At 42.1% G+C, this 25,979-nt stretch overlaps 1 protein-coding gene across 4 annotated transcripts in view; it reads right to left on the bottom strand.

Moving 5' to 3' along the window:
- The window catches only part of slc25a26 (solute carrier family 25 member 26), a 66,064-nt gene that overhangs the window by 35,496 nt on the left and 4,589 nt on the right, over window positions 1-25,979 (bottom strand). For 2 of the 4 annotated variants that reach the window (XM_039772189.1, XM_039772192.1), the window contains 3 exons: window positions 24,200-24,309; window positions 11,867-11,971; window positions 11,574-11,621 (listed from right to left, as the gene is read on the bottom strand). In XM_039772189.1, coding sequence (XP_039628123.1) covers window positions 11,574-11,621; window positions 11,867-11,971; window positions 24,200-24,309 — 263 coding nt within the window. Of the gene's footprint in view, window positions 1-9,852; window positions 10,459-10,864; window positions 11,022-11,573; window positions 11,622-11,866; window positions 11,972-24,199; window positions 24,310-25,979 lie in introns of those variants that run through there. The other 2 variants (XM_039772190.1, XM_039772191.1) reach the window with 2 other exon arrangements.

Genomic DNA, 25,979 nt, shown 5'->3' with positions numbered 1-25,979 from the left:
TTCACATTGCCTTTCCTGCTTTACTGGGATTTCAAGTCCATTCTGCAGAAACTGGACAGGCACCTCAAAATACGGGACAATCTGTTAGCAGCCTGATGATCACCTTCATCTGACACAAATCAGCCATCCATTCCCCTTCATCCTGACAGACTTGTTATTATATCAAGATGTCACAAATGGCTCCACCAGACCTCTGTGACCCTGATCAGGACAACATGGCTTAAAAAATGGCTGACCAATAACAGCCGGCCCAGTCAGCCGATGTGCCATGGAGCTCTTGAAGCTTTGGGTCGCCTCAAACTCGAAGCAAAGGCTGCTGACTTGAACATCTGCAACGTTGAGCAACGCAGCACAGTTCTGATGACACATCCTGCTTACGGAGAAACGCACTGGAAGAGGTAATTCACGGTTCTACATACAGCCGACAATATGCTGGCATACGACACGAGGGCCAAGGCAAGTCCAGCCATGTGTGCCGGAAACGAGTCTCCCCTCAGATTGACAGCTGCGAACGCCGGGAGTGAGAAGGCCTCTGCAGCACAGGTGTGGCGCCTCGCTTCAGGCAAGACAGCCTTCCTCAGGATCATTGCTTCATGATGAATTGTCCCACGTAACAAACACGTCGGTTTAAAATAAGATTATTCTTCTTCTTGTGGTATTTCAAGTTCTATGGCTGCCCAGGGCAAACAAGAGGAGTGTTGGGTTCTTGCAAATTCACTAAACACAACACACCCAACTAAACTGCTACACAAAAAACAAAGGACAAGTGAAATTTTAAGTGTGGTAATAACGCACATGAATTTCGTCGCCCCACCAACAGCAGAGCAGTGGCCAAGGAGTCAACACTGTGACGGCCAGGTGGCCTGGGATGAGGCCCTTCAAAGTGAGTTTTGAATATTTCACTTCCATTATACCAAAGGTCTGTACAACATAATGAAACGTACGTAAGGCTGGAGCCACCGGTGGCACAATGACAGAGCAAAACACACACCAAGAAACCTGCACGATGAGGACTTGACTTCATGAACACTTTTGGTTGTATCTTAAGGCCTGTGTGCCACTAAAATCAGCTCTAAATCTCCCTGTCGTATATCACTTTAATACAATTGCCTGTTTTGTGCTTTCCTCTCTGGTTAGGAGTTGTAGGTACCAGGGAAGGACACATGTGAACAAGCCCACCAGGAGCAGTACACCCCCAACACAGCTGGCAGGTTTTCTTAAAGGCTGGACCACTTCACGGTGTCATGGGATTCGGAGTCTGGAGACGCAGCCCTGTCGTGGTCTTTGGGAGATGCCAGAGGGCACTATCGGGCAAGGACCACCCTGGTTCATGCACAACTCGGATGTGCTTCGGAGGTCTGACACAGGAAACCTGAAACAGTTTCCGAATCAAAGGGCAACACTCAACTGGAGGTGGAAGGAGAGAAGGTGACTTTGTGCAGTTTTTGGGCCAAGTTTCTTGGTTTGTGTGAATGTTGGATGATCCACTATTTGAACCCGTGACTGTGTTGGGTATTAACTGGGCCTGGTGCCACCAACTGGGCACAAAGTATACAAATTCATTACAACTGCAACTGAAGACCTTGTGATCTAAAAGTATTGGCAAAACAGCATGGATATCCCAAATACTGTCACTTCATTCGGGAGTGGGGCAGCCGTACTCAGGAGTCTCACCCCATTAAAAAGAACTGGCAGAAAAAAAGGGGGGGGCACTACAAAGATATTTATACCACCTCTTTATATAAAGCTTGGGTCAATGAAATATTACGTGAAAGCAAACAAGGTAGGGAAAGGACTGGGAGATTTGAGGCAGATGTGTCCACAAATTAGAGACGTCGTCAATGACAAGCGGTTAGAAAATCTGCCATTAGGGCCGGAGGAAATCACATGGAAGGAATTCAAGGAAAACTTTCTTGGCAACTACAGAGCACCAAAGTACGTCCAGCTGGTTGACAGCAGGCCTGAAGCACACAAAAACCATAAAGCGCCACATGTCTCTGAAGAGTCACACACTTGGACTTCCTCACCAGTAATCCGTGATGAACGCAGTGAGAGGATTCACCCGGGCATTGCAATGATGAAAAGCATTACACCAGGGCAAGTGGAACCCATCAATGCTGGCCAACTATTGTTAGACACTAAAATGAGAAGTGGAGGACAAAAGGAGATCAGCTGCCCAGCACCGTGAGCTCTACTGAGCCAACGCAAGGTGTCAGCATCATAATGCGAGTAAACACACAGAGTCTTACAAAAACTCGCTTCCTATGCGACAAAGTCGACATGAAATCACATTTGTATTCAACTGGACACTGACTACCGTAATCAACAAAAGTCTTTCAAGAATAAGATAAGTGGTTAGAAACTCGCTAGCTGAGGAAATCTCCCGCCTGCCGTCCATTTAATACCAGTTATAATTGTGCTCAACGTGTCAGAATACACAAGTGGCTAAGCTAGGAACGGTGACATGGAACTTTACACAAGAGCTTACAGCAATGGAGTCACAGCTCAAGCACAAGACTGAGAGCTAACAAACTTATGATGTAAATATAAAAACCGCAAACACCACCTGGCAGACGGGCACTTGGTTACTGGGGGTGAAGCATGGGCTTTCTTCATGCCTCTCAAACTCGTGAGCAGCCCTTAGTTCAAAGCAGTGAAGCCCACCAAGAAAATGTTCACTTCAAAACAAAATGGCAGATGTGGTAGATCTGCCTCACTTGTCACATTGCGGCCAAGAATCCCGTCTTCAAAAGCTCCTGCCCTTTAGGACCCTCTTCCTGTCCCAGCACTACTCTTATTTTCCAGAGATATTGAACAACAAAAAAAAAATGTAGGTATATTGGTGGTCCTGAGCATATGAGTGGATAACCAACATGTGGATCATGTGATGGGAGAAACTGGGCATTGGCCCCCCACACTTAACTACATTGAAGCTTATTGTATCAGAAAATGTTGCTTCCATTCTCCTTTAAAACCTAAACGTGGACAGACAGACAGACACAGACACACACACACACAGAGAGTAGTATGTATACAGGACATAAAACATAACTTAAATACCTGTCAAGTCAGAGTGGCTCAAGCAGGAAAGCGAGCTCACTTGACACTCTCTGCCACATCTATTAAATCAAGAACACACACACAGTTACTTCAGAACACTCGTGCAGAAGAAATCCACGACAATGTGGAAGTGACAACGCCACTGCACTCTGTAAAAGGCTACACCGGTACTGGAAAAGGGATAACAGCAGCAGCAAACTTTAACATGGCACTCCCAGCAGTGCCAGTAGTAAACATTCCCTTTCTACACCTGGGTGGCAGGAGTAACACAGGGCGGGCAATGGATATGAAGATTTGAAGATATCTGTTATTTGCTTTGGAGGTTCAAATGCTTAACCGCTTTAGCTATGGGTGATGCAGCTAATTAGCAACCTGGCACTTCACCCAAAAGATCAGACGGACACAAATGGGAAGATGAGCTGAAAGCAGCAGTGGTTTCAATATTTCAATCACAGAGGAACGCAGCATTACTGGGAGCAGCTGGTGGGGTTCTCGGCTCCTGCTTCCTCCTGGAAAAACGGTTTTCTGTACAGCGGGAAATGGGGCAACCAGGACAGAACGCGACACCCTGACTCAAGAGGACCAACTAGCTGCTGAATGCCCGCTGACTGGCACCAGTTTAATGACTGCTCATGCAGACACACAGACAACACACACACACACACACACAGTCTCTGATCACAGGTCAACATGCTGCTCTTAATACAGGTTGCTGGCTTTCTACAGTATGTGGTAACTTATGAGACGCGTGCTGCTGCTTTTGTACGGCATCAGACAATTGGCTGTTCGCTGTAAAAGCTCCTCAAGCCTGGCTGTGTTTAACCAAATGAATGCTGCCATCTTGTGTCTATTTAAATGAAAAACACACCTCAAAGTTAGTCTATAAAGCATGTTACAATGAAGCAAAGGAATTAAGTTTCAATGAAAACGATATCTTAATCTTATTAAATAAGCAGCTAATTTCATTAACAATAAATGATCTCTGATCATAAGCTTAGTCCAGCTTTAAAAGTAGAACATCTTTGTATGGAAAGTCAGAGGGAGAGACTTTGACATACATAAAAAACATTTTTCTCACATTTAATTACCATTTCACATCTTTTAATGAATGCCACACTTGCAGCATGATGTGCCCGCCAAAAAATGAGTAAGCAGCTCAGAAAGAACAATGACGCAGGGCACCAAATGCCAGCAGTGAGGACAATATCACACCGACAAGAGGACAACCCTGCTGGAAACAAGAGAGTCTGAAACGGTCTACTCCTTCTTATGGGAAACCAGTCAGTCAGACTACCGTCACAAATACTCCCAATCACACCAGCACACACCGCTAGCTCTGGAAAACCCTCTAACAAGGGGGTCTCTGGATTTGCCCCACAGCCAAAGCAGTGCACAAGGGCTGAAAAGATGGAAATTCTTAAAACCTTAAGAAATGTAATTTTCTTAAAAATAGATTATAAATATATGGCTTAAACATACATACTGTATATACATACATATAGTAACATTGATACAAACACACACACACACACAAATACAAGCCTCCTGAAGTAGGAAGTCCTTCTCCTTGCAGCACCCTCTGCAGCACCCAAGGATCCCAACAACGACTCCTATATGCCACTGTGGGCATCCTTACTGGCTCCATGCCAGCTTAGCACTGCCATCTATTATACTGGGGGGTGGAAATGCCCTGGATGCACCAACTCCCCCATATTATCTATTAATTTATCCCGCTGTATGGGATGTCGCTTCAACTCCATTAAGGCCAAGGGTATGCCTCCTTTCATTACAGTGTCCTGGACGGAAAAGAGTCCAGCATAGCACTCACAGTAATTACTTTACATATACTGTGCATACATACACACAGGCGAGTCAAAATTATGTTAACATTAGAATGGCTGAAACAATTTATTCACAAAACATACTTCACGTGCCAGAGGATTTACAGGAATGTCTCAGCCTGCTGGCCATCATGTTCAACACACAAAAACCAACAAGCAACAGTACCATTTAAAGCCTGGACCCACATTTTGCGTGGAATGCATGATACTACTTACAGTACATATATATAATTTTTGTTTTTTTATATATAATGTGGTAAACCAGGGTCATACAGCTCCCCAAACCCAGAGATACAATATTAGTGATGGGCCGCCATGGCCATTACCTGGAAGGACAGGGGCAGAGAGCATAAGCAAGGCAATACCTTCCCTGGGACAAAACTTGCTAAGAGAGGAGAGGCGGCAGCAGAGAAAGAAGAAAAAGAAAGTAACAAAGAAGGGACTGAGCATTACAGCTGGTGCTTTTGTACTGTGCTCTGTAGTGAGGAAAAGCGCCGCTCCACGAGAAATAAACGTGTGTTGCCTTGGACTTGCGTCTCTGTGCAGGTCTGTGTCCAGGATTGGGGAGCTGTACACCCTCAGTATACCACGATATATACATATTAGGGACTTTCAAAACTCGACTTGATGTTTTCTTGGAGGAAGCAAGTGGATAGGACTGGCGAGCTTTGTTGGGCTGAATGGCCTGTTCTCGTCTAGATTGTTCTAATTGTTCTAATTCTAATATCAAATGAGAAAGAGGAAAATACTCAAACACATTAAAAAAAAAAAAACACATTAAAACTGAGCTGCAGTGCAAGTTAATGGAGGTTCTGTTTAAAAGGCTTGCAATACATGTAACAAGTGGCATCTTCTGCAGTTAACCTTTGCCCTCTATTTTTTCACAACATCAGCACAGATCACTCCATTTGGACCCTGGAAAATGCCAGATAACTGAAGTGCCACATCTTTAAAAGTGTTGGATTTTTCATGCTCATGACCGAATGTGGCACCAAACTGACAGGCCAGTGTGGTAAACTCTGTGCCTTAGAAGAATCACACAGAACTGTCTGAACACCAGCAGCATTTTATGACATTCCTGTCTGTATTTAAGTCAGCGTCCCTGAAATAGTCTTTCAAATATGTGTCACTCATGCACAAATTTCTAAGAAGTTAGAACATTTTTGAATAAATTACAGGAAGTTGGCAGCTTGTTTTGTACAATAAAGTAGCAGCTACCTTCCTACCCAGCAGCTGACTTTTCAAGTAATCACCCATTGAGTGGACTCTCTGACATCGCTCAATCTTGAAGATATTGAAGAAGAAATTACTACAAAGAGAGGAACCAACCCTGTGTCATCAGGGTGTGTGTGTGTAAGTACTACTGGACTATGAGCACATGCGTACACAGATCCTTACACACAACTACAGGAGGGGTTGATGCATTTGTTAACTGTACGTATTCGCACCACTGTCATGTGTAAACAAGTAATATTTACAGAGACCAGGGCCTGGATGTTCCTATTAGGCCTCTCATTCTAAGACAGTCATGCTTTAAATGATTCAATAGAACGGCTAGAGCCGTATCAAAGTCACCTTTGTCTGGACTACACTCTGAGCAACACGTCTGCCTAGCAGCTTGTTCAATTGTTGTGTCTACTTTTGAGAACTGCAATTTGTTTCATGTGAGCAAAAGTGCATCTCATTTATCAATAAATTGCTTATGCGCAGTTGAGCCACTACTCCAAAGCTACTGGATTTCCTTTATATATTTTTATTGATTTTAATTACAAACAGATAACATTCCATACAGACAAGTCAAATTTAACAAATCAAAGCAAAATTAGACTCCCAGTAAAGAGAAAGAGAGAGAGCAATCGCAGCTACTCTATAAAAGGAGCAAGAAAAGAAGGGCGTCCTTTTCTCCAAAATGGAAGCATAATTCTAAAATTGTATTGTCTATGTGCTTGGCATGAGGTAAAGGCCATTACAGTGTGTTTGTTCTTCTCCACTTTGAGCCCCTCTGGGAGCCCACCACACACAGCTGTTAGTGGGTTACGAGTGATTGGGACACCAAGGCTGTCTGATAGAGACATGCAAAAACTTTTGTCCAGAATGTTGTTAATTCCGCGAAGGCCCAGAACATGTCGCCAGTGAGGCTGGAGCTCGCTTGTAATGTTCACAGGTTGAATCTCACCCTGGAGACATTTTGGACAATTTTAACGAGATAGTTATGGCCGAAATTATCTGCACCCCTGAAGTTTTCCCAGAAAATGCACCATTTCCCCCAGAAAATTGTTGCAATTACAAATGTTTTGGTATACACGTTTATTTCCTTTATGTACATTGGAACAATGCAAAAAAACAGAGAAAGAAAAGCCAAATCTGACATCATTTTACACAAAACTCAAAAACAGGGCTGGACAAAATTGGCACCCTCAACTTGATATTTTGGTTGCACCCCCTTTGAAAAAATAACTGAAATCAAGCGCTTCCTATAACCATCAAGAAGCTTGTTACACCTCTCAACTGGAATTTCCAACCACTTTTCTTTTGCAAACTGCTCAAGGTCTCTCAGATTTGAAGGGCGCCTTCTCCCAACAGCAATTTTGAGATCTCTCCATAAGTGTTTAATTGGATTTAGATCTGGACTCATTGCTGGCCACTTCAGAACTCTCCAGCGTTTTGTCTTCAACCATTTCTGGGAGCTTTTAGAGGTATGTTTGGGGTCTTTGTCCTGCTGGAACACCCATGACCTCTGACGCAGACCCAGCTTTCTGACACTGGACCCAACATTGCGCCCCAATATCTTTTGGTAGTCTTCAGATTTCATGATGCCTTGCACACAGTCAAGGCAACCAGTGCCAGAGGCAGCAAACCATCCCCAAAACATCTTCGAACCTCCACCATGTTTGTCTGTAGGTACTGTGTTGTTCTTTTCATCGTAGGCCTCATTCCGTTTTCTGTAAACAGTAGAATGATGAGCTTTAACAAAAAGCTCTACCTTGGTCTCATCTGTCCACAAGACGTTCGCCCAGTAGGATTTTGGCTTCAAGTACGTTTTGGCAAACTCCTGTCTGGCTTTTTTATGTTTCTGTGTCAGCAGTGTGGTCCTCCTGGCTCTCCTGCCATAGCGTTTCATTTTGTTCAGATGTTGACGGATACTTCGAGCGGACACTGTTGCACCCCGAGTCTGCAGAACAGCCTGAATATGTTTTGAAGTTGATTGGGGCCGTTTATCAACCATTTGGACTATCCTTCGTTGCAGTCTTTTATCAGTTTTTCTCTTCTGTCCACGTCCAGGGAGATTAGCTACAGTGCCATGTGTTGTGAACTTCTTGATTATGTTGCGCACAGTGGACAAAGGAACATGAAGATCTCTGGAGATGGACGTGTAGCCTTGAGATTGGTGATATTTTTCCACAATTTTTGTTCTCAAGTCCTCAGACAATTCTCTGCTCTTCTTTCTGTTCTCCATGCTTAGTGTGGCACACTCAGACACACAACAGAAAGGTTAAGTCAACTTGTCTCCATTTTAACTGGCTTCAGGTGTGATTGCTATATTGCCAACACCTGTTTCTTGCCACAGGCGAGTTCAAACGAGCTTCATATGCTTGAAATAAAACTATTTACCCACAATTTTGAAAAGGTGCCAATAATTTTTCCCAGCCCCGCTTTTGAGTTTTGTGTGACGTCAGATTTGACTTTTTTCTGTGTTTTCTTTGGTTGTTCCAATGCACATAAAGAAAATAAAGGTGTATATACCAAAACATTTGTAATTGCAACAATTTTCTGGGAAAATTCCAGAGAATTTCAGCCAGGACTGTAAATGCGCTCGATAAAAGATTTTAAATTGAGTGACTGAATACTTTGCACAAATGGAAATCAAGTGTATCCTGTGCATGGCTGCCCTCCACTCCTTTTCTGAAGTATTGAGTGAACGATGCTTTCCCAATTGTACTCTGGTCTTTAAAAGGAAGGGATTTTAAAATGTATTTATAAATTGGAGATGTCTTGTAGAGTCTTCAAGACTTATCAATTAGTCTTCTGGAATAGAACAATGTGGAAAGGGAGGAAAATTGGGCAGTTTGTTTGGCAAAGTTTCTAGTTTGAAAGTAGTGGAGGAATTGTGTTAATAAGAAGTGATATTTGCAGACTGATTGTTCATAGGATGCAAAGACGTTATCTATGTACAAGTCCCTAAGTGTTTTAATCCTGGACATTGTCCAGACAGTGAATAGCTTATATGTTGGAGAAAGTGGATAAAGGTGGTTGGTGCAACAGATAGAAGTTTCTCTGTCTTAAAGTGCTTCCTACATTGGTTCCATATTCTGAGAGAGTGAAGGGTAATTGGATTTTTAGTATACAGATGGTAGTTTGTATTAACTGGGGCAGCAGAGCAGGGATTATAAAGAACTACTGCAAGATTTTATTTCTACTGTAGAGCAGGCTTGTGGATATTCATCAATCTGTGCGGATGTCCAGGTGTTTATAGCTTGTATGTTTGCTGCACAGTCATAAAATTGAAAGTGTGTAGTGCCATGACACCTTCTGCTTTAGGTCGTTGTAGAGTCACCCTTTAGACGTGTGGATGTTTCATATTCCAAATAAATGAGGTTATGATCGAGTCTAATTTAAATTTAAAAATGATTTGTTAATGTATGTGGTGATGCTCTGAAATAGGAAGACCAGCTTGGGAAGGACGGTCATCTTAATGTCGATTGTCCCAGCCAATGAAAGGAGAATGGTAGACCATTAGTCACATCTTCATTTTTTCCCATGCAGACAGCAAATTTTGCTGAAAAACAGTTTTATATTTACCTCTAGATATTTAAACTGATCTGCTAAGATAAACAAGAAGGTGTTCAGTCTGATATTGTGTGCTAGAGTATTCACAGGAAAAAGCATGTGTTTATTCAAACTGATTTTAAGTCCAGACACCTTTCAAAAAGTTACAGGATTTCTATAGATATTACTTTTAAAGGCTCTTTAATGAAAGTAATGGAAAAGTCCTCAATTAACTGTGAAAAACACTCGTTACATGTACACAATCTCACTAAGCAGGATTACAAACTGCACAAAATCTGGAAAATTCTAAATACACCCAGAGAAAACAAAAAAGCCCAACCACCTCCTCCTGGTTGTATGAACATTTGTATCTAATGCTCAGGATGGAAAAAACACAATTGAATTCTTTACAATCAAACTATATTCCCATATTTAAGAGCCCTTTACAGAAATCAAAACACATTTATTGCCCTTCTGTTCTTTCTAGAAATTAGTTTTTTTTTTAGAACACCCTAAAATGCAATATTGTCTGGAAAATGTGGTGACAAAAGATTAATACTAAGATTGTTGTATGCTTTAAACATTAAGTATTCAATTTTGCAGTATATTGGCATTCATTCTTCCTCTTTTAAATGGGCTGGCATCCTGGCTGGGACATGTTTGCATGTTTGAAGAGAGTGCTTCCAGGTCACTGTGCTGATAAGATGGAAGTCCTCACAGGGTCAGGTGCAAAAAAGGAGCCTGTCACCTTGCCACTGGAAGCCTAAGTTGGGTGCAGAGCAGAGTGACACTTGCATGGCGTGGAGGAGGAGAAAAGGAGCTCAGTTATTGTGGAAATTACACAGAAGAGACGGTAAGAAGGTACATTTGATTAATAAAAATAGTTTGAAGCTGTGACTGTTGTGGTGAAGGCTTGAGGAACTGAAACACCCCCTATAGGTCACAATTTGACTGCAAATAAAGTTAGAAACGTGATGACCAACTTTATCAGAAAAAAAAAAAAACAAAAAAAACAACTTAGGGTTAGTTTATCGCCTGATGGAGGCTGAGAAGGTATGACTCACTTACTGATGCCTTCTACCTCTTTGGCTCTACAGTGAAGGGAGAGGACACCACCATGGAGCACGGCTGTCACTTCTGCTCCTTCTGCCATAGAAGATAAAAGCAGAGCTGGAAGTCAGCGTTTATTAACATACCTGCAATGTCAAGGAGCCAGCTCTGCGTCCTCAGGAGTGAAGTAATGGACCATGACGGCCCCTTGTGCTCAATAAGAACTCTTTGTAAGATTGTTATTAAATTAGACTTTGTCCTGGACCCCCATCCCTTAATATTTGTCCACACTATTTTCTTGCACTGCATTTAAAAAAAAAAAAAAATCAAAATCTGCTTATAAACCTTAATCAGTGACTTCTTCATTAGATCTACTGTGTCTGTGTGTCTCTTTGTGCAACTGGCCAAGGAAAAAGATACAAAACACATTTTATGAAAAATCTAAAGATATGGGGCCTCTCCGTTTTCTTTTTATACAGCTCTGTATGCAGTATGATCAGAGACATCATTCATTTTCATTACGGTTTACTGTCAGGTACACCTCACTTTATGACAAATATACTTGCAGATTATTTTAGCCATGGAGGACACAAGTTTCAAGGTTAGGTACAGCAGTTCTGCTCACACGTGGATTAGCTAGTAAGGACTTCACTGGCCTTCGTACTCATGAAAGGGACGACTCTTTGGTGGTCATATGACACGATCTTTAAGCGGTTACCTCTTTTGACACTCACCGTTTTACACTTGGATTCATCAGAATCTGTTGCATATTTAATTGGTGTCAAACTCCACTCTCCTGTGGCACACAAGTTAAACGCTGCAATTAAATAAAGTAATAAAACTGATAGCTCTTACCTCTCTAAGTACTGTACTGGAGTATCCTCTGTATAAACCCAAAAAGCCCTTAAAAAGAGGAAATGTTGGACTAAATAACTAAAAAGAAACCATTAAGAGCATAGACACATACATGCCATAGGAATAAATGGATTAACTATTGCCAAGAAAAATGTCTTCTAGAACATTTCCACCAATGCAGACAGATTTTAATTGCAGTATCAGGTCTGCCTGCTGTTACATTTCATGTATGAATGCTTCACTTCAGTGTTAATCTGTTCTTTTTCGCTACTTAAGAAGCTAAACTCTCTCACCTCTTCTCGCAGTGTTAAAAGGAGAATTCTGTAGGTGCTGGTGGAGGGGCTCGCTTGTGTCCGTTGTTTTACAACTTCAGTAGGGACTCGGATAACACAGGCGACCTGAAAGGGACACAAGAGGATGTTGTGTGAGGCTGAACTCCAAAATGACTCAAAATTAAATCAGGAAAGAAAAATAATAAATAAATAAAAATAATAAACTGTAGGCATCTCTTACATGTAATTCAAAAAGAACATGGACATTTAGAACCAACGAGGACCTGCAGGTTTCCACTTCCCTCATTTGTGGTCTTAATCAGTCAAGAGAAACACAATACAGCAATCAGGGAGCCCCCTTAGTTAAATCTTAGTGTGGAACAAACAATAAATTAGTTATGGAGAGCGTATTCAGGTAGTCAAGACACCACTTAGATGACAAGATAACAGGACAATCAGCCTTTTATGGCCTTTTGCAAGAACAGATGAATCTTCACATGAGACCCCAACGTATGGAAAGCAATGGACACAGGACACCTTGGAATTTGGAGTTAAAACCAGCCTGGGTACACGCATGTGCATTACACACACACACAGAAGTAAAAACACCCAACAAGAACTTACAGGCCAAAAGCCATTGTGAATTAGTCCGCGTCTCTTTCATCACTGATAAGGGAAGGGTAGTCAGATTTATGTGTGTCTGTGACGTAGATGTGGAGAGCTTTGTGTCCTCTGCCATTTTGGAGAGAGAGATCTCACTGCCAGGCTTGACTGCCAAAGCTGTACAGAGGGGAGCAACAACCAGGACTTAAACGACACGTCCTGTGCTGTCAGGCGTAGAGGATTAAACCAGTTAGGTCTGAGCAGAGGAGTGAGTGTGTGTGCGCGAGAGAGAGTGAGTGAGTGAGTGAGAGAAGACCTGATGCAGGCCTTCAAAATACTGACAGGCCATGGATAAAGCAAGTCCAGCAGAGTTCATTTGATTACACGGTGAATCGTGAAAGCCAGGACACCCGTGGAAATGAAGGGGAAGTGGATTTAAAACCGAAGCTATGAACTCTTTAGAGAATTGTGGGAATCGGATACAAAGTACTGAGTCATGGAGAATGAAGCTGAAACTTCAAAAACCCTAACCCTTTTAGAAGTACCTGGATGAGATGTTGGGATGGCTTACCTAAACAAATGAGTAACAGATGGACTAAATGCTGGCCTCTTATGTAAGCTCCGAATGTGGTAGTCCTCAATTCTTTTATCGTCATTTTTCCATGACAGATTTCAAGAGACTAAAATAATGAAGAAAGGTGATTTTTGGTAAAAGAAATGGAAGATATCCATTAAAGCCATACTAGAAACACTCATTAAAAATGTCAAACTTGCATATAAAAAGTCGACTTGTCTCAACTAAACAGAAAATCAATTTAGGCTGATATAAGAAACTGAGCTAGACATTGAAAGTCCCAACGATTCACAATTAAATAGGCGAGAAATATCACAATGGCAACACTTTTAGCAAAACATGAAAGGCCAACTACCGAGTCTTGGCCTAAATATTTATAGTGATTTGTGCTTCAGAGGACTTCATACTGCAGCATAGTTATTATAACCATAATTAGCAGAACGGTAGAAAGGAAGCGTCAAACACTTGAGCCTACTGGATGAAAGACAATCGCCCCACACAGTAAGCCCAGCGTGACCTTCCAACTTCAGCAAGTGACAAAGAATAAAGTGCCGCATCCCGCCATTACTCTGCACATCTCACAATCATATTAAAAAAAACTTTGATCTTCTTTGTATTAGTCAAAGCTCGGGAGGGATCTCTCTCAGAAATAAAATAGGGATAAAAGTATTGTGGAAGCAACAAAAGGAGACAAACGTGAAGCCATTCAACGCCCTCCTTTTCAAATCTGCTCTGCATGGTGTGCAAAGCGCAACACTCGGACAAGATGGACTCCCACTGTAGAGCTGGGAACATGAAAGCTGCAGCAGATGGTTCTCATTTTTTTAATCGCTGATGAGATACATGGAAATCTGTCAAAATGGACTGCTATAGTACACATACACACACACAATGCCAAAAAGAAAGTCGGTACAGTATAGAAAAAGGTCATAAAAACAAAAAGAAATCATTTGTCAACTCTACTCATTTTGTACTACGCTGAAAACACTGCGAAAGCACCTTAGAGGTTTTACCCTGTAAATGTATTTTTTTTTTTTAAATATACACTCATGCCAAACTGACACACCCTCTAGAAGAGCTGGGGCCATCTTCCGTTTGCTGCGGCGTCACCTCGCCATTTCTTTTATCAAACTTAAGCATTTAAGCGCTGAGGACACAAGGTGGTCATTTTCCCCAATTCTCCCATAATGCAGTTCTTCAGCCACCCCACAGCTGTATTTGGAACCTCATTATGTGCTACACGGGATAGGACTGGCCAATCACGTGGCCACACCTTCGGCGTATGGAGCCACAAAGGCGTACTCTGTCTACTTTAACATTGCGCTGGTCATGGAGTCCAGGCACAGAGCACTGTGACAAGCTCACATGTAAATTACAATTTTAGATTTAACAAATGAAAAAATACACAATTAGAACACAAAACGAAGTAGAAACTGATTAACAAACGGAAATCAAAAACATCTGCCCACTTATGAATTGTTAAATTATGGCCAGTTGACGACATTTATTTCTTGAGCACATTTTCATACAAATGATGGAGCTCAAAGTGCTTTACATGAGTAAGAAAGAAAAGTTTATACAAAATAAAAGTAAGATTAGGCAATACTAAACAGTTAAGAGTAAAGTAAGGTTCTGATGGCCGGGAGGACAAAAGAAACAAAAAAAGAAAATTTCAGAGGGTTGGAGAGAAAAAAAAAAAAAAAACAAAAACACAGAGGACAGGGAAAAAAAAAAAAATCACCAATCAGCAGCATCCACGGTCAGTTGTAATAGAGAAAGTCATAGAGGGTCACAGACCCAGAGACCTCGGCCAACTAGCCACCCAGCTCCTCCTGGGAGTCCTGTGTCAAATCTCCAATCTGTGGTTTAGCATCGCCCTGCTAGTAGAGGGCAGCACATGTTGCTCCAAAATATGTACCCATCTTTCAGCATTAATGGTGCCCTTACAGAAGTGCGAGTTACTCAAACCATGGGCACTGACACACCTGCATATCATGACTGGATTTTGGACCTGGTGCTGGTAAATGCTTGGATAGGCCTTTTCCTCTTTGTTCCAGAGAATAAGATGGCCAAATTTTCCACAAAACAATTTGAAATGTTGAACTTGAATCACAAAATCTGATTCTACCGAGGTCCAAGGTCAAGGCCAGAGAAGTTGGCAGTGCTTCTGGACAGAGCTGATGTATGGCTTGTGCTGTGCATAGTGAAGCCTTAACTCGATTCTGAGGATGCAGTGGTGAGTGATGTTGACTGACACTTCAGAGCTCATGTCACGATAGTCATGACAGACACATGCAGTTTTTAAGACCGTGGCATCTGAGGGATCAAAGATCACACACATTCAGATGTGATTTTTGGCCTCACCCCTTATGTTTTAAGATTTGACTGGATTCCTGTATTGTGCACTGTAGAAATGCCCACAATCCTACCAATATGTCATTGAGGATCATTGTTTTCCCAAGTGCCAGATTATTTGTGGACACATCTGGTGGCAAACTGGCAAGCCTCAGCCATTCTTGCTCTTAAAAGGACTGGGCTCTTTTTTTTTTTTTGGAAGGCTCCCGATAAACTGAAACATGACTGCCTCACCTGTTTCACATCACCTTGTTACTTTAACTTTCATTTCATTATTATCATTATCATCTTAAATTACTCCAGCCCAACATTTTGGAACATAAATTTATTTTAGAACTAGCAAAATACCCGCGCTTCGCAGCGGAGAAGCAGTGTGTTAAAGAAGTTATGAAAAAGAAAAGGAAACATTTTAAAAATAACTTAACATGATTGTCAATGTAATTGTTTTATGACTGTTATGAGTGTTGCTGTCATCAAGGATTTGATTATCATTATTTCTTTCAATCAGGTTCGTATTTGGAGGATGTGTTGTGTTCAAGTTACATTCTGTGTTTGTCTAGTCTATCCCTGACCATCTCATCTTCGTTGTCAACCATTGTAAAGATAACAGGTTTCATTCATCGAAGTGTTCACTACCCAAATCGGTACTCGTGAATCTAAGATATTTAACAGGCATTCCCAGTATTAAGTTGTGGATTTGCCTGTGAATATTTAGCGGCTGTGTGTCTATGAACTTAATTTAAACTTAAGCTTTACACCTTGCTTTCCTATTGATGTCTACAAAGGCTTGTTCAGCCTCAGAGGGTGGTTCCTTTCTTACTGCATCACTAAACAGCTCGTCTTCCTCCTAATCGGAGACATCACACACTACATGCACGGGTTTACCTTTCCCAGTCCTGCAAACTTTAGCAAAGTGGCTCAATTTACCACATTTTTTACATGGTCTTCCTTTAGCTGGATATTAACTTTTTCCACCATGTGCTTTGTTTCAGCAGTAGCTGCACTTATGAATATGCTTGTATGCGTCACTTGCTTCATATTCTTTTGCTGCCTTCTCAATTGTGTAATGCGTTTTTGTTCAGCGCTCTTTGGAGCTCTTGCTTGTTGTCTGTGTACTGCGTTCACAGTCAGTTCATGTGAGCCGCTCGGAGTACATGCATCGAAGTTTCTCAGCTGTGCTTGCGCTATCTTGTGCGATGTGATGTCCACGGCTTTATTTAATGTTAGCTCAGACGCGGCACTTAAAAGTTTCTCTCGCTGAGTTTGTGCCAAACACTATTCTATCACTGACCATCTCATCTTCGTTTGCATAAGCACAGTCCTACACCAGCAATTTTAACTCCATTACAAAGTGATCAAAAGTCTCATTTATACCCTGCGTCTTCTCATTAAACTTGTATCTCGCGAATATCATATTCATCTTAGGCATGACAAACGCCTCAAAGCGGTCATAATAAGTTCAATCAGTACCTTGGCTCCCTCCTGGGTAAGAGTCCATGTGTTAAAAATGTCTCTGGATTTTTCTGCGAGTACTTGGTGGCAGCGTCACAAAGTTGTTTTCGTCTAGTTGCATCAGAAAATGTAGCACGACGTCCGACACGCCTCCTTTTTACTGTTTTCTCACAGCTTGGATTGCTGCTGATGGACGGCCTTATATGGGCAGGCAGCCAGCTACGTGGGAGGTGTGGTGATGAGGGATGCAACTCCGCCTCACACGGCGACCGAGCTGCAGGCTATGGCCGTATATATGTACGTAAGTAGGATTCAGTTATGACCGTTACGCGTAGAATTTCGAAATGAAACCTGCCCAACTTTTGTAAGTAAGCTGGAAGGAATGAGTCTGCCAAATTTCAGCCTTCTACCTACACGGGAAGTTGGAGAATTAGTGATGAGTGAGTCAGTCAGTCAGTCTGTCAGTGAGGGCTTTGCCTTTTATTAGTATAGATGAGTGTCCATCTTCAAAATGTGATGCAGATGATGATGCACTTCATCCCACACAAGGAGACACTAGAGTCGCACCTCAAGTGGTTTGTATCACAGCACCTGACGTTTTTACTTTTCTTTTTTGTGAGTTCATTTGTATTTTATTCACTGTAGTGAAGGAGTTCCTAACTGGTACACTGGGGACCAAATATTCTCCTGTGTTGTATTTTGAGTGAGATTCGCTTGCTGTATTTTTAAGAACTTGTAATACTGCATAGATTACTACAGCAAGAAATCCTCACTGGCTTCACATGATTATATATGCTGTGTATACAGGTGCCGGTCATAAAATTAGAATATCATGACAAAGTTGATTTATTTCAGTAATTCCATTCAAAAAGTGAAACTTGTATATTAGATTCATTCATTACACACAGACTGATGTATTTCAAATGTTTATTTCTTTTAATTTTGATGATTATAACTGACAACTAATGAAAGTCCCAAATTCAGTATCTCGGAAAATTTGAATATTGTGAAAAGGTTCAATATTGAAGACACCTGGTGCCACACTCTAATCAGCTAATTAACTCAAAAGCCTTTAAATGGTCTCTCAGTCTGGTTCTGTAGGCTACACAATCATGGGGAAGACTGCTGACTTGACAGTTGTCCAAAAGACGACCATTGACACCTTGCACAAGGAGGGCAAGACACAAAAGGTCATTGCTAAAGAGGCTGGCTGTTCACAGAGCTCTGTGTCCAAGCACATTAATAGAGAGGCGAAGGGAAGGACAAGATGTGGTAGAAAAAAAGTGTACAAGCAATAGGGATAACCGCACCCTGGAGAGGATTGTGAAACAAATCTGTGGGGGAGATTCACAAAGAGTGGACTGCAGCTGGAGTCAGTGTTTCTAGAACCTCCACACACAGACATATGCAAGACATGAGTTTGGTTCAGCTGTCACATTCCTTGTGTCAAGCCACTCTTGAACAAGAGACAGCGTCAGAAGCATCTCGACTGGGCTAAAGACAAAACTGCTGCTGAGTGGTCCAAAGTTATGTTCTCTGATGAAAGTAAATTTTGCATTTCCTTTGGAAATCAAGGTCCCAGAGTCTGCAGGAAGAGGAGAGGCACAGAATCCACGTTGCTTGAGGTCCAGTGTAAAGTTTCCACAGTCAGTGATGGTTTGGGGTGCCATGTCATCTGCTGGTGTTGGTCCATTGTGTTTTCTGAGGTCCAAGGTCAACGCAGCCATCTACCAGGAAGTTTTAGAGCACTTCATGCTTCCTGCTGCTGACGAACTTTATGGAGATGCAGATTTCATTTTCCAACAGGACCTGGCACCTGCACAAAGTGCCAAAACTACCAGTACCTGGTTTAAGGACCATGGTATCCCTCTTCTTGATTGGCCAGCAAACTCGCCTAACCTTAACCCCATAGAAAATCTATGGTGTATTGTGAAGAGGAAGATGCAATACGCCACACCCAACAATTCAGAAGAGCTGAAGGCCACTATCAGATCAACATGGGCTCTCATAACACCTGAGCAGTGCCACAGACTGATGAACTCCATGCCACGCCGCATTGCTGCGGTAATCCAGACCAACTAAATATTGAGTGCTGTACATGCTCATACTTTATGTACATACCTTTCAGTTGGCCAACATTTCTAAAAATCCTTTTTTTGCATTGGTCTTAATTGATATTCTAATTTTCCGAGATACTGAATTTGGGACTTTCATTAGTTGTCAGTTATAATCCTCAAAATTAAAAGAAATAAACATTTGAAGTACATCAGTCTGTGTGTAATGAATGAATCTAATATACAAGTTTCACATTTCGAATGGAATTACTGAAATATATCAACTTTGTCACGATATTCTAATTTTATGACCGGCGCCTGTATATAGAAATCGCGAGAATGACGCTATACCAGCACTTAACCCAACACAGACAGACATAGGAGGCACACTGAAAGCACAAATGGTTTTATTTTCTTCACTGTGTGGAAAACGCCTTCCTCATTTCCCACAGGCACACAATCCCAGTACACAACACAATACTCTTCCTTCTCTATTTTCTTTCTCCTCCACTCCTCCCAAACACCACCTCCCCCAGCAGTGGCTGCTGGCTCCTTGTACAAGGCAACCGGAAGTGCTGCTCTCCAGGACTCGGCAGCAGCTGCAGCACCCCATGGCGGCAGCCCCGGATCCCAACAGAGCTGCAGAGAACTCCATCTCCCACAAAGCCCTGCGGGAGTCCGAGGCACCACTGCTACCCATGTGGGCTGCCATCTAGCACCCTGGGGGAGGAACTGTTCTGGCCACACTTGCTCCCCCAGTCCTCTCAGTGAAGAGGTGTCCCAGCTAGACAAGGACCCTACCCATCTGCGACAATACATACACACACACATTTTTATTATATATAGATCAGGGGTCCCCAACTCCAGTCCTGGAGAGCCCCAGTGGTAGCAGGTTTACATTCTAACCTTTTTCTTAATTAGTGACCTGTTTTTGCTCCTAAATAAAGTCTTGAATTAATTTTAATTGACTTGCTCTGTAAGACACAGCCCTAATATTTTTTTTTCTTAACAGCCAAATGATAATGACATACAAAATGAGCCAAAACACGACCAGCAAACTGTGTCCATCATACAATATCTGAAAAGAAAGGTGAAGGTTCCAGGAATGCTGATCTACTCAGGTCCCCAAAACACTTTAATAATGCTCTTTAAAAAAAAAAAAAAAAAAAATTTGCTATTGCACAATGAGAGCAGCAACAAGCCAAGGAATTTAAGAACGAGTTTAATTAACAACAAGAACCAGAGCCTAATTAAGCATCTGGTTGGAGTGAAATTGGAGGTTCAGGCCCTGACTTATTTGGTCTTCTGTCGGCTCCCTCACTTCACATTTCCTTTCTATTTGGGTGCCATTTATGGAAAGAAATTAAGTGGTGGCTCTGAGGCTAAGGATCTGCGCTGCTATCCCAAAGGTCACTGGTTCAAATCCCTGTCACTGCCAAAAGAGATCCTACTCTGTTGGGCCCTTGAGCAAGACCCTTAACCTTCAATTGCTCCAGGGGCACTGTACAATGGCTGACTGTGCGCTCAGACCCCAAGGGGTCCGCGAAAACTAACAAATTCTTAATACGAGAAATTGTATAAGGCAAAATAAAGAACAAAGAGGCACGATGAACAAATGTAGGGGAACAAATTGTAAAAAAAAAAAAAAAACAATTAAAATTAAATCAAAAGAAGTTAATTAGGAGCAAAATCAGGTCAGTAATTAAGAAAATGTTAGAATGAAAACCTGCAGTCACTGGGGGCCCTCCAGGACCAGAGATGGGGACCCCTGATATAGATAAATATATTTGATGTACTATATAAATAAAACACACAAGTTTTTAAGACAAGGGAATGCTGACCATACATTAGCACCGTTGGGCCTTAATACAGCACTGAGCAAGCAGTTTCCATTTATGTGCACACTTCGTAATCCCATCCAGTGGTCTTCAGGGCTAACGGCCTCGGGGCTCTTCATAGATTTAGGCACATCAGGTTTGCACGTCTGGAGCAGGAATGGACTCGGAGGTTAAATTAAAGTGGAAGGTCAGCAGCCACACAAGGCACACACAACACCCCACCTGTGGTTTACTTGGGTGCTGTTAAACATTTTGAACAAGTACACTTGGCACATACGCACTGAAGAGTGCAGATCATTAAAGTCAGACGTGAAAGTGCATGCTCTAGTGTGCCACATCTTCAGTTCTGTGTTTGGATCTTGGATGTCATGTAAGCAGGTCCTCACTTTGAGGGTTTAAGTAACTGCCAGTCAGTAAAGGCCACCAAAACACAACCCACAAAGTTAAGCACAAGTTGCACTGCCACCGTATACCTTATGTGCGATGTATCCAGAGGCGAGTCAAAACTAGGTGGAGATTTTTTATAAAATCACCGACTGCTCCTCAAACACACTGTGCCTGAACAGGAGGAAGAGCAGCTATTATCTACCTTTACTCTCAAAAGAGAGAGAAAAAAAACCAAATACAGCGGTCCTAGTTTGTGTTTTAAAATTTACAGAGCTGTTACAAAAGTACAAGGAGCTCGTACCTGTAAATAATCTCTTCTGCTCCACTGCAAAAAGTTTAATGCACAGCACAGAGGAATAAGACACTGGCAGCTGAGTGCAGGATTATAAAACGATAAAAATGAGCTCCAGTTATTGATTTTTTTCCCTGCTACATAAAATGTGGGATTTACGTGTGGTACATGGAACAATACCTCCACCTTGTGGCCATTACAGGGAAAACCTCCTTTGAGCACAGATCCCCTGCCATCAATTCTCAAGAACAAAATGGACAGTAAAACATAGCAAGTTTGCTTTAAGGCAAAGGAATCTTCAGCATTTTCATTTTTTCCATTTTTTTTCTAAGTGTTATATTTAAATTTTACAATAACTACTGCACACAGAACTGAAGAGGACAGAAAAGATGACCTTGATGTCCATGTCAAGCAAACCCTTTGAAAGATGACTTTTCTTCTATCTAAAAAAATCCTTTTTCTTAAGCCACCCAAATATAGACATGGAGGGCCGGTGATCATGACATAGTAAATAACCCTGGGGGAGATGCCTGCCAACTGAAGCTGACAAGTCTGCTCTTCGATGTGTAAGACCAATTCACATTTATCACAATTGCATGCAGGGAGATTCTGCCCTGCATAACCCACGTCAAGGACATGACCAGTAAGAGCCTATGCTGCCATCACTGGGCACTAACCTGCACATGTGGGTGAATCTTCACAAGTAACTTAGGCTCCACGTGTCCTTCTGGAGGATGTACCCTAAACACAGAGCTTTCCAGTGAGGCCTAACCATACATTGGCACATCAGGAATCAAGATGGCGACTAGGGGACGGGTTAGCCATACACAGCATAGCTCACGTCAATGCCACCACATTGATTCTTGGCAGTTGGAGTTCTTCCACGAGCTCAGTACTAGACATGATGTCACTGCTCCGCTCTCTTCTAACGAGTTATAAGAAAACATCTGCACTGCTTCGCGCCATTAGTTTGAAAAAGCAGCCACATGAGACAGTACTTTTCACTATAAAGAGATAGAAATTGTGGCTGTTTCTCTTTGAACTGTCTCAGTGAATCATTCGTACGGCAAACAACTTGGCGTGTGAAACTTCTTAAATGCGTCCTTAAAGAAACTGTAGGCAGTCTGCACTAGACCAGCCAACGCAAAGGAAACCCCTCATGTCCCCAGGCCCCCCAAAGTGTCAATAAAACCAAAGGGCACCTTGACTGTAGTCCAGAAAATCAAATTCATATATCTGAGACCAGAATAAAATTACCACACTGGATATCTACAGTACCGCTTGCTCTAATTGAGAAGTTAGTCTGGGGAAAGAAAAAAGAAAAAGCAAAAAAACACACACAGAATTGACAAAGGCCCTTTAGTCAACTGTATTGTCCTTAAAAAGATTACTGGACTTTGGCGCACCTCCTACAAACCCCAGTACAGAGAGCACAGTTTGATCACACATGTAGGAAAACGAAGGGCAGACATTGTAAAAGACGGCCAGAGGCTCAACCTGTCGGGTCGCCCTGGATACGCAAGGATGGGGGAAGGCAGCTCTTTTAGGGTATTGCCACCCCAAGACACAAGGGTGCAGCTCCCCAGTTTACAGCGGTGCCCCGGATTCCCACAGAGCATCCTGGGTCTTTGAGTTCTGCATCTCAGCCCTGTTGTGTGCTGTAAATAAACAGGAGGCAAAGTTTTTGCCCAACCCAGAAGTGATGGAGGGACACATGAGCGAAGCCCAGAAGTACTTCAGGGTTGGCCAATTTAAAAGGACTCGACAGACCTCACAGAAGTGAGCCAGAGTCGGGTGGAAGGGGACAACACTTGCTGGGAGGTGTGGAAGAGAAAAAAAAAAATCATCATAAAATCAGACCCCCGACTTATACGCCCATTCAAAAATGCAACACTTAAATTTTTTTACATCTTCTTGCCTCCTCCAATCTCACTTCAATTTCTTGCAGCAGCAGTGTTACCAATTCCTTTCGCCAATTCAGTGAAGTTTAAATTTAAAACCAGCTTCATATTTTTTTCTGATTGAACACTCCATTGTAGATAAAGAATGCTCCTATGAAAGGTGTAGGAGGGTGCGAGATACAAAAAACAGTGCAAACGTTGCTTCGGAATAGTTTGGGTATCACCGTGAGGTCATGTAGGCACAACAGCGAGAAAGAGAGAGAGATTGGGAAGACGCGCCAATACAGTGCATTGCCGCACCCACATAGGGGAAGTAAAAAAAAGGCTGCGTGCTCCATTGTTACTCTTTCAGGTGAGTGCTAGCATATCGTAATCTCTTGGACCAATAGCGTGAGTTTTCAACCTTCTACTTATACGACTGACATTATGAAATACAAGACATGATACTGTAAAAATCAAGTCCCCGATTTATACAAGGAACAACGTATCTGCAAGTATACAGTAATTGTGTCTCAAATGTTGAATAATAGTAATAAATATTGTAAAAAAAAAAAAAAAAAAGTCAGTTAAGAGCCACAAGATGACAGAATTGCAAAAAAGTCGGCTGCTAGGACAACAATTGTGCCCGGCCATTTGTAAATAAATCTCCATTTTCACTTTTTATACAATAAGGTGTCAAGTTCAATTGGTTATTTCAAGCAGCGACGACACATTCTGCGGTAACAGTTCTACTCAGCAGTCGTGGTGCCGTGCAGCATCTTCATTAGCACAGGCAAGTAAGAATTTCACTGGACGCTGTACATAGGGCAATAATAAAGGGTCTTATAAAACCCTAGAGATTTTAATGATCGGACTACACTTCTAATTATTATTATTAGTTCACAATACAACTGCTCACCATTTCTCCGAGTGAAGCTGAAACCATGTGTATAACCGGGTTCAGGTATGGAGGAGTAAAAGTACTCAAGGCAGACTTGAAATACTCATAGGTGACAAAAAATGCAGAAGCTGTAAAGAGAGAAGAGAAAAAAAAAAAAATCAGTTTATTAGTATTAGCCAGAACCATCTGTAACTTTAATGAGGAACACTGAGTTACCATCTGAATTAGGATGTACTGCACAAACAGATGACAAGCCAAAAACAAAAATAGATGCTGAATGAATACATGCAGTCTCATGATGATGATGATGATGATGAGGCTACAGGTGCCAACACACACACACACACCTGTTTCAGCTGTAAGCATTGCTGTGTTTGATCTTCTGGATGACCTGCACTGAGCCAACAGCTAATGAGTAACTTTAAACACATGATGAACAAGGACTTGCTGCGCACATTTAGAACACCTTGAAATGTCTGCTCACACGTACAAAAGCACTTGAATCTAAACAACATGCGGTGCCTTCACAAACAACCTGGATCATTTCCAATTTTACACATTATGGTTCAGCCAGCCATGTGATAAAATAATTGAAATTAAAATGTTTTCCTCAAACACTCAATACCCCAGAATGACAAAACCTGAACAGGATTTTTGAAACATCTGTTAATGTATTAAAAATATAAACTGAACTCACTCCAAGCCTTTGCTTTTAGCTCTGGTGGGTCCCATTCTACTGACCATTGAGGAGATGTTTCTACACCTTGCCTAGAGACCACCTGTGGTCATTACATTCATCCAGACTGAGGAGGAAAGGCACACAGCGGTTTTTAAAAGGCCCACAGTTGACACTGAGCCATGAGCTTCAAGGAGTTGCATGCAGAGCTTACAGACAGACACCATTGTGTCAAGGCACAGATCTGAGAAAAGCCACCAAAACATTCTGCAGCAAAGGTGGCTCCAAAGAGCACAGTGGCTTCCATAATTCTAATGCCAGAAGTGATCCCACTCTGTTGGGCCCTTGAGAAAGGCCCTTAAGCTCAAAATTGCTTCAGGGTGCCATAGATGGGCTGACACTGCACTCTGAACCGACCCACCCCAAAAAAATGGTCATGCAAAAAAGACAATTTCCTTTCAGGGATTGATAAAGCATATGAAATACAAATGAGCACAGTGGCCACTATAATTCTTAAACTGAAAGAGTTTGGCCACTTGACCAAACTAAACTGTGGGAGTAGGACCGAGGCTAAAGAGGTGACCAATTACCCGATTGTCAACCTGCTTCCACTCCGGTGAACCTGTATGGAGATGGTAGAAACTTCAAGGAGGACAACCATCACAGCAACACTCCTCAAATCTGGGCTTTACAACAGGGTGGTGAGATGACACATGAAGGTCAACTTGCAGTTATCAGAGAGGCACCTAAAGGACGCTCAGGCTGTGAGAAACAAGAGTCTGATCCGATGAAACCATGAATAAAAAAAAAAAAATTGGACGTCAATTCTAAACATCATGTGTGGAGGAAACTGGGTACCACTCATCACCTGTACAATGTCATGCAACTGGGAAGTATGGTGGTGGCAACATCATGCTGCGGTGCAACTGAACCATCTTTAATGAAAAAAAAATACATATGGTCAGGGCACTCTGGACCTCAGACTGGGACAAAGGTCCACAATACAAAGACAACATGGGGTGGCTTCAGGACAATGCTCAAAATGTCCTTGAGTGGCCAAGCTACGCTCCAGGCTTAAACGCAATTGGACATCTCTGGAGAGACCTGAACACAGCCATAGCC

Source organism: Polypterus senegalus, chromosome 12 (assembly GCF_016835505.1).
Source record: "Polypterus senegalus isolate Bchr_013 chromosome 12, ASM1683550v1, whole genome shotgun sequence".
In the NCBI taxonomy this organism is placed as follows: domain Eukaryota; kingdom Metazoa; phylum Chordata; class Cladistia; order Polypteriformes; family Polypteridae; genus Polypterus; species Polypterus senegalus.
Note: the sequence above shows the minus strand (reverse complement) of the source record. Positions and strands in the feature narration are given on the sequence as shown.